The following is a 10,061-nucleotide window of genomic DNA, read 5'->3' on the forward strand; positions in this document are numbered from 1 at the left end:
GAAACACTTTATGCCACTAAATTTGAAATTGAGATAAGATGGCAGTTTTCGAAAAAATAATTTGTAGCAGTTGGCCAAAGAAGAAACATAAAACTGAGTAAACCTGATTATTTTTTTAAATAGAAGTCAGCAAAGTGCTCTGCTAAACATTTTAATTTCCAAGCACCATCTTGCAGATAATCATTGCTATGTAATCATTTTCTGCTTAATAAGATACAAGCAGAAGTTTGGTGAGTTGTGTGTTCTATTGGTTTAGACAAATGTCTCTGATATGCATCCACCCTTATATTATCATAAGGAATAGATTCACTGAATCCTCTATTTTCTGAACTATCCAACTGTCCTTAATTTCCAGCAACCACTGATCTTTTCACTGTATCCAAAGTTTTGCCTTTTTCAGAATGTTATATAGTTGAAATAATAGAATATGTAGCCTTCTCAGACTTCACTCAGTAATATGCATCATGGTTCCTCCATCCCAAGGTCAGAGGAGCCTGGCTGGCTACAGTCCATGGGGTTGCAAAGAGTCAGACATGACCTAGAGACCAAACAGGGACAATAAAATGTATTTTTATGGCTTAACAACTAATTTCTTTTTACTATTGAATAATATTCCATTATCTGAATGTACCACAGTTTATTTATGCATTCACCAACTGAAGAATGTTTTGATTGATTATAAGTCTTATCAATTATAAATAAATCTGCTAAAAAGAATGTGAATGTTTTTGTGTGTAGATGGTTTTCAACTTTTTTTGGATAAATATCAAGGAATGTGATTGCTAGATCATAGGAATATGTTTAGTTTTCTAAGAAACAGCCAAACTGTCTTCCAAAGTGACTGTAGCATTTTGCGTTTCTACCAGAAATGAATGACAGCCTTGTTTCACATACTTGTCAGCATTTAAGGGTATCAGTTTTCTGGATTTTAGTCATTCTAATAGGTATGTAGGGATATCTCATTGCTGTTTTGATTTGAATTACCCTGATGACATGATGTGGAGCACCTTTTCATATGCTTATTTGCTATCTGTATATTTTCTTTAGTGATGTGTCTATTAAAATCTTTGGCTCATTTTAAATAAGGTTTTTTACTTTTTCATTGAGTTTTAAGAGTTCTTTGTATATTTTGTACAATAGCCCTTTATCAAATGTATTGTTTGAAAACACTTTCTCTCAGTCTGTGGCTTGTCTTCATACTCTGTTAACATTGTCTCTCGGAGAGTAGAAGTCAAACTTTTCAATTCTCTCTTTTATGCATCATGACTTTGGCATTTCTAGGAAGTCATTGCCGTACCTAAGTCATGTAAATTTCTTCTATGATATCCTCTACTTTGATAATTTTGTGTTTCACATTTAAGGTCTGAGATTGATTTTGAGTTAATTTTTGTTAAGGATGTAAGGTCTCTGTCTAGGTTCCTTTGTTGTTTTTTTTGTTTGTTTGCTTTTTGCATTCATTTTAATATCATTTTTTTGTCCATTCATTTCAATACAGTTTGTTGAAGAAATTGCTTTTGCTCCAAGGTATTGTCTTTGCACCTTTGTCAAAGATGAGTTGACTATATTTATACGGGTCTATTTGGGGAAGCTCTATTCTATTCTATCAATCTATTTCTTTACTATTTGGCCAGTACCATATGTTTTGATTACTATAGCTTTATAATAAATCTTGAAGTTGGGTAGTATCAGTCCTCCAACTGTGTTACTCTCCTTCTATATTAAGTTGGATTTAGGGTCTTTGGGCTCACCATATAAACTTTAGAATCAGTTTGTTGGTACCTATGTTCTTCCCAGGTGTTTCTACTGGTAAAGAACCCACCTGCTAATGCAGGAGACATAAGAGATGTGGATTCAATCCCTGGATCTGGAAGATCCCACAGAGGAGGAAATGGTGACCCACTCTAGTATTCTTGCCTGGAAAATCCCATAGACAGAAGAGCCTGGAGGGCTACAGTCCTAAGGGTCACAAAGAGTCACAAACAATGCAGCAACTGAGTACACGTCCAGTGTGGAGTAGCTTTGGTGAGCTGATCTATAAAATAACTTTCTGGGATTTTGATTGGGATTCATTGAATTTATAGGTCAATTTGGGAAGAACTGACATTTTGAATGAATTTTCTTCTTTCAAAATCTAATCTTCTATTGAATCTTCTGTCCATAAACATGGAGTATCTCTCCGTTTATATAGTTCTTATTTGATTTTGTTCATTTGAATTTTGTAGTTTTACTCATATAGATATTGTACATATTATGTTATATTTATACCTAAGTATTTCATTTTGGGGTGCAACTATAATTGGTTTTGTGTTCTAATTTGAAATTCTACCTTTCCATTGCTAGTATATACCAAAGTGATGGATTTAACCTTGTATCTTGCAGCCTTGCTAAAATTGGTTATTAATGCCAGGAGGTTTTGGTTTTTGTTGTTTTTGATTCCTTAGGATTTTCTACATAGGTAGTCATGTCATCGAGGAACAAAAACAGTTTTATTTCTTCCCAATCTGTGTGCCTTTTATTTCCTTTCCCTTTCTTGTTTTATGACATTAGCTAGAACTTCTAGCATGATGGTGAAAAGTAGTTGTGAGAGGAAACATTATTGCCTGGTATCTGATCTTAATGGGAAAGCTTCAGGTTTCTCACCATTAAATATTATGTTATCTGTAGATGCTTTGTAGCTATTCTTTGTTGACGAATTTCTTCTCTATTTATAGTTACCTAGAGGATTTTTTTTTTGAATCATAAATGAGTATTGGATTTTGTTATTCAAAATCCATCTTTTTCTACATCTATTGATATGGTTGATCATGTGATTTTCCTCCTTTAGCTTGTTGGTTTAATATGTTACATAAAGTGATTTTTACATATTTAATTAGGCTTATGTACCTGGGGAAAATCTCACTAAAATCATAGTGCATAATTATTTTTAGATATTATTGAATTCAGTTTGCTAATATTTTTGCTGAGGATATTTCTTTCCATAGTCATAGGAAATATTGTTCTGTAATTTTCTTTTCTTACAGTATTCCCACCTGGTTTTAGTTATCAGAGTGATGCTAGTGTCATAGAATGAGTTAGGAAGACTTTCATTTGTTTCTATCCTCTGAAAGAGATTGTAGAGAACTGGAATAATTTCCTCCTTAAATATTTGGTAGAACTCACCAGTGGACACATCTGTGACTGGTGTTATTTCTTATGAAAGTTTATTACTTATGGATCTAATTTTTAATGGATATAGACCTATTGAGAATGACTATTTCTTCATGTATGACAATTGGCAAATTATGCCTTTCCAAAAATTGGTCTGTTTGATCTAGATTATCAAATGTGTGGGCACTGAGTTGTTAATAAAAACATTTTATTATCCTTTCAAAGTGTAGAAGATCTATAGTGAGGGCCCTCTTTCATTTATAATACTAGTAATTAGTGTCCTCTGCCTTTAAAAAAAATTTATTTAGGCTGCCTAGAGGATTATCAATTTTGTTTATCTTTTTAGAGAGCTGTATTTCTATTTTATTGATATTCTCAATTGATTTCCTGCTTTTAATTCCATTTATTTCAGTTCTAATTATTATTACTTTTCTTCTGTTTACTTTGCATGTAATATACTCTTCTTTTTTATATACTTCTAAAGTGGACACTGATAACTGATTTTAGATTTTTTTCTGATATGTGCATTCAGTGCTCTAAATTTCCATCTAAGCACTACATTCACTGCATCATATAAATTTTATTAAGTTGGGTTTTAATATTCATTTAGTTCAAAATATTTTTAAATTTCTCTCAAAATTTCTTGTTTGACCCATGTGTTATATAAAAGTATATTGTTACTTCTCCACATATTTTGAGATTTTTCCAGTTATTTTACTGTTATCAATTTCTGGTTTAATTCCACGTGGTCTGAGAGCAAACACTGTATGATTTATATTCTTTTAAATTTGGCATTTTATGTCTTATGACCCAGAATGTAGTCTATTGTGGTGACTGTTCCAGGTGAGCTTGGGAAGAATATGCATTCTAGTGTTTTTGAATTAAGTGGTGTGTATATATCCAGTTAATTAATGCTGTTGAGTTTGGCTCTGTCCTTCCTGATTTTCTGCTGGCTGAATATGTTCATTTCTGACTGAGATATTAAAATTTCCAACTATGATAGTGGATTTATCTATTTCTTTGCAATCATATTCGTTTTTGCCACAGACATTTTGACTGTTATTAGGTGCAAGACACAAAATGTCATGCTGGAGAATTAACTCCTTTATAATTATGTAATACCCTTCTCTCCCCACCCCTGTAACTGCTCTTGCTTTGAAATTTGCTCTATCTGAAATTACTCCTTTTTTAAAATTGATGTTAAATTAGTTTATTTTTCTCCTTCAATTTACATTTAATCTATATTAAATTAAAGTAATTAGCCTCCAGTTAAAAAATAAGTTGGGTTTCTTATAGACAACGTATAGTTGGGTATTATTTATTGAAACACTGATAATTTCTGTATTTTACTGCTATATTTACACCACTTTTATACCATTGACATTTGAAATGATTGCTGATATAGTGGCTTAGGATCTGCCATATTTGGTTTGTTTTCTATTTCTTTCTCTTGTTTTTGTTCCTATTTTTGTCTTCCACTGTTTTTCTGCCTTTGTTGTTTTAACTGAGAATTTTGTATGATTCTATTTTTCTTCTGTTTTTAGAACATTGGTTATACTTTATATTTTATATTTTTAGTGGTTTCTCTAGAGTTCACAATATACATTTATAGCTGATCCACATCTACTTTCAAATAATCCTATACTACCATATAGGTAATGTGAGTATATTTTAATAAAATGATCCTAATTCTGCCCTTTTATCTTTTATATCATTTCTGTCATCCATTTCAAGGAACAAGAAAGATCTCAAATAAACAATCTAAACTTACACTTAAAGAAACCAGGAAAAGAACTAATGAAGCCCAAAGTTAGTACAAGGAAGTAAATAATAAAGATCAGAGCAGAAATAAATAAAATAGAGATTAAAAAGATAATAAATAAGGTCATTAAAACTAAGAGTTGTTTCTGAAAAGATAAACTCAATTGACAAGCTATTAGGTAAACTTACAAACAAAAAAAGAGAAAGGCCTTGATAAATAAAATCAGAAATGAAAGATGAGAAATAACAACAGATACCATTGTTGCCATTTCCTTTTCCAAGGGATCGTCCCAACCCAGGGATCAAACCCGAGTCTCCTGCATTGCAGGCAGACTCTTTACTGTCTGAGTCACCAAGGAAATTTTTTAACAGATACCACAGAAATACAAAAAATTATAAGAGAATATAATAAACAGCTATTTGTCAACAAATTAGAAGACCTAGAAGAAGTGGACAAATTGTTAGAATCATACAATCCTCTAAGGTTGAATTATGAAGAAAGAAAATCTGAATAGACTGAACCCTACAGTGATCAATACAATACAGAGAATGAAATGTAATAAAAAAGCTAATAAAAAATGTAATGAAAATCAATGTAATAAAAAAACTCCTTAAAAGTATAGGACTAGATGACTTCACAAGTGAAATCTACTAAACATTCAAAAAAGATTTAATTCATATCCCTCTCAAACTATTCCAAAAAATTGCACAGGAAGAATGTTTTCTAATTCATTTTATGAGGCCAACATCACCCTGGTACTAGAAGCAGATAAAGGCAACTTTAAAAAAGAAAGAAAGAAACTACAGGCTAATATTTCTAACAAACACAGGCACAAAAATCCTCAACAAAATATTAGCAAATGGAGTTCAACAGTACAACAAAAGGATCATACACCATGATCAATGGGATTTATGGACAATTAATTTATGACAAACAGTAAAGAACATAGGCTGGGGAAACAACAATCTCTTCAAAAAATGGTACACCCATGGCTGATTCATGTGAATGTATGGCAAAACCCAGCACAATATTGTAAAGTAATTAGCCTCCAATTAAAAAATAAATGGTAGTGGGAAAACTGGATGGCCACATGCAAAAAAATGAAATTAGACATCTGTCTCACACCATACACAAAAAGTTAACTCAAAATGGATTAAAACTTGAATGTAAGACTGAAACCATAAAACTCCTAAAAGGAAACATAGGCAGTATTCTCTTTGACTTGGTTTAGCAATATCTTTCTAGATTTGATTCCTTAGGCAAGGGAAAGAAAAGCAAAAGTAAACAGATGAGATTACATCAAAGCTTCTGTGCAGTAAAGGAAACAGAGACAACCTACTGAATGGGAAAGTATATTTACAAATGATACAACTGCTAAGGGGTTAATATCAAAGTATTATTAAAAACTCATACAACTCAGCAATGAAAAGCAAACAACCTGATTTTAAAGTGGGCAGAGGGGCTGAATAGACATTTTCCAAAGAAGAAATACAGATGTCCAACAGACACATCACTACAGAAGTAGAAATATGTCATACACATAAAACTTATATAATATTATGTCAATCTTATCTCAATAATAAAACTTTTATAGAAGAATAAAAATATCATTAATTGGATATATTTTTAATGGCCACTTCAAAGCCATTTTTGCTAAATCCAATCTATGGGTCACCTCAGAGTTGCTTTTTATTGGCTGCCTTTTAGCCTAACTATGGTATCTTCCCATTTATTTACATGCCTTTTAATATTTTACTGCATAGTGGAAATTTTGGATAACACGCTGTCAGGTCTTTCAGACTTTATATTCTTTTGAAGAATGTTTAGTTTTGTATTGGTGTTCAATTATTAGTTGATCATCTAAACCTGTTTACACTTGACTGTTCATCTTCTTAAGGCTAACCTGAGAAAATCCTTTGTGCTGTCCAATCCCTATTTGGCATAGAGTCCTAGCAAGCGGTGGCAGTCTCATCTTTCTTCTTTGGAGACAAATGTTGAATTTGGAGCATCCAAATTAGTTGAGATTTGAAGTGACTCCCAAAGAGAAGGCAACTTGGAAAATGAAGTCCTAAATCTCTTTGCAACCTCTTCTTACAAACAACTCTGAACCCTTGGAGTGGTATGTAAAGCAGAGTAAAACTGCCATAATACCAGCAGGAGACAGCAGCCTGGAGCCTTAATATCTGGACCAACATTTTTGCAGCCACTCAGTGGTAAGAGACAGACTGGAGTTCAAATCCTGTCTAGAAAAGCATCTCAACCTTGCCCTGAATGGCTCAGAGAGGCCTGAAATAGAGCAGCTTACACACACCTAAAGGAATACTTAGCAAGATTATAGTGATTTGCTTGCTCCCTACATGCCAAAAGAAAGATTAACCTTCTTAGGAGGAAGATAATATCTTCTTATATTTTTTAATCTAAAATGCTCAACATCTAATAAAATGATGAGTCATGCTAAAATTCAGGACAAAATTATCAAAAACCCAGAGAAAAAATGGTTAGCTGTTGAAACAGATGCAACAGATATTTTCAAACAGAAATTTTAAAAAATATCATTAATATTAATATATCTTAGAAAATAGGGATTGGGAATTTCAGTAGGTTCCTGGAACCCATGAGCAGAAATTATAAGAACTAAAATTAAGAGCTCAATAGTTAGGTTTACACAATATGACCCAGCAGTCCCACTCCTAGGCATATACCCTGAGGAAACCAAAATTGAAAAAGATGCATGTACCCCAGTGTTCACTGCAGCACTATTTACAATAGCTGGAACATGGGAGGAACCTAGATGTCCATTGACAGATGAAAGGATGAAGAAACTATGATACATATATATAATGGATACTACTCAATCATAAGAAGGAACACATGTGAGTCAGTTCTAATGAGATGGACAAATCTAGAGCCTATTATACAGAGTGAAGTAAGTCAGAAAGAGAAATACAGATATTGTATACTTATGCATGTATATGGAATCTAGAAAGCTGCTACTGATTAATTTTCAGGGAAACAATGGAGAAACACACGTAGAGAACATTGGACTCTGGAGGACTGGAGAAGGGAGAAGGTGAGATTATGGAGAGAGTAACATGAAAATTTATAATACCGTATGTAAAATAGATAGCCAGTGGAAATTTGCTATAACTTAAACAGGGGCTCTGTGACAATCCAGAAGGGTGGGATGGGGAAGGAGATGGGAGGGAGGCTTAAGAGGGATGGGACATGGGTATACCCATGATTGATTCTAGTTGATGTATGACAGAAAGCCACAAAATTCTGTAAAGCAATCATCCTTCAACTAAAAAAATAAAGTGGTTAAAAAAAAAAAAAAGGTGAACCAACTGAAAACCAAGGAAGGAGTACGGCAAAAGTCATTTTCGGAGAAGTGGGACCACGCTTTGTGGGCTGCAACATGGAGGTGACCGGTGGAACTGAGGAGTTGGTTTCCGAGGAACTGGTGTCAGTGGCGCATGCTCTTTCTCTCCCAGCCGAGTCTTATGGCAACGATCCTGATATCGAGATGGCTTGGGCCATGAGAGCAATGCAGCATGCTGAAATCTACTACTAACTGATCTCATCAGTTGACCCACAGTTCCTGAAACTCACCAAAGTGGATGACCAAATCTATTCTGAGTTTCGGGAAAATTTTAAGAATCTCAGGATAGATATACTGGATCCAGAAGAACTCAAATCAGAATCAGCTAAAGAGAAGTGGAGGCCATTCTGCTTGAAGTTCAATGGGATTGTGGAAGACTTCAACTATGGTACTTTGCTGCGACTGAACTGTTCACAGGGCTACACTGAAGAAAACACCATCTTTGCACCCAGGATACAATTTTTTGCCATTGAAATTGCTCGGAATCGAGAAGGTTATAACAAAGCAATTTATACTGGTATTAAGGACAAAGAAGAGAAAGAAGCCAGCAATGGAGGAGACAAAGGAGCCAACAGCAGAGAAGAAGAAAAAGGAGCCAACAGAGGAGAAAAAGAGAAAGAAGCCTACAAAGAAATCAACAAAAGTAGTGAAACAACTATGTGAGGTAGTCAGGGAACAGCACTCTAGAAGGTATGATTCAAGTGAGTCTGCAAGTACCATGTTGCTACTTGCACAGGTCCCTATGGTCAAATGTATTAATATCTCCTTTTTCAGTGGAAGGATATGCAGAAGGACATCTTTCTGGCCTAATTATCAGAAACTGCAGTGGTTGTTCTCTTGTGTGAACTGACTTGAAGACTATTAGTGGGGTCTTAGTTGATGGTTTGTTGGTTCTCACCACCAGTCAGGTAAGAAATTTTGTAAATAAATTTCTTTTGGTTCTTATGACTAAAAAAAAAAAAAAAAAAAAAGGTTTAATAGCAGATGAGACTCTTCCAAATAGAGGATTCATGAACTGGAAGACAGCTCAGTAGAAACTATCCATATTAAACTATGCAGAGAAAAAAAAAATAAAATTACTGAAAAACATAAACATGTGACTCATGGTGAAAAGTTCTAGTCTATGTAATCAGTCTCAAAACAGAAGTAGAGAATGACAAAAAAGCCATATTTGAAAATATGCCAGTCAAAATTCATCAGAAATCTAAAGCCACTAATTGAAGAAGCTCTACAAATCCCATTGTGCCTATGAACAGATGATGTGATAGATATGGGTGAGTATGCAGAAGTGTCCTACAAATATAGTCAAGGGTCTCTAACCTGTCTAGGTTAGTGGAACTAGAGTTGCAATTTATGAAAATAATATGTGTGATATTGATATATGAGTCACAATGAAGCAAATCTTTAATTTTCTCTGGTGACTCAGATGGTAAAGAATCTGCCTGCAATGCAGGAGAACCAGGTTCAATCCCTTGAAGAAGACTCCCTGGAGAAGGGAATGGCAACCACTCCAGTATTCTTGCCTAGAAAACCCCATGGACAGAGGAACCTGGGGGCTACAGTCCATGGAGTTGCAAGACCAACACTTTCACTTTACTTAATTTTCAAATGGGGTTCCACAAATCTCTGGGATTCTTTGGAAATGTTTCACAGATATCCTTATGAGAGTGAGGATGAGTATTTGGGTATAATCTAAAAGAATAAATTTAAACTAAAAGAAATACATTTTATTCCATAATAAAAACAAGAATTTTTGGTAGCTATCATATAGTT

At 33.8% G+C, this 10,061-nt stretch overlaps 1 protein-coding gene across 1 annotated transcript; it reads left to right on the forward strand.

Moving 5' to 3' along the window:
* The first annotated feature begins 8,282 nt into the window (after nucleotides 1-8,282).
* LOC122422208 (protein PBDC1-like) lies at nucleotides 8,283-9,233 on the forward strand. Its single transcript, XM_043438535.1, is given in 1 exon segment — nucleotides 8,283-9,233. A coding segment is annotated over 1 exon segment (627 nt). The 5' UTR covers nucleotides 8,283-8,324; the 3' UTR covers nucleotides 8,952-9,233.
* Nucleotides 9,234-10,061: the final 828 nt, after the last annotated feature.

This window comes from Cervus canadensis, chromosome 19 (genome assembly GCF_019320065.1).
Source record: "Cervus canadensis isolate Bull #8, Minnesota chromosome 19, ASM1932006v1, whole genome shotgun sequence".
In the NCBI taxonomy this organism is placed as follows: domain Eukaryota; kingdom Metazoa; phylum Chordata; class Mammalia; order Artiodactyla; family Cervidae; genus Cervus; species Cervus canadensis.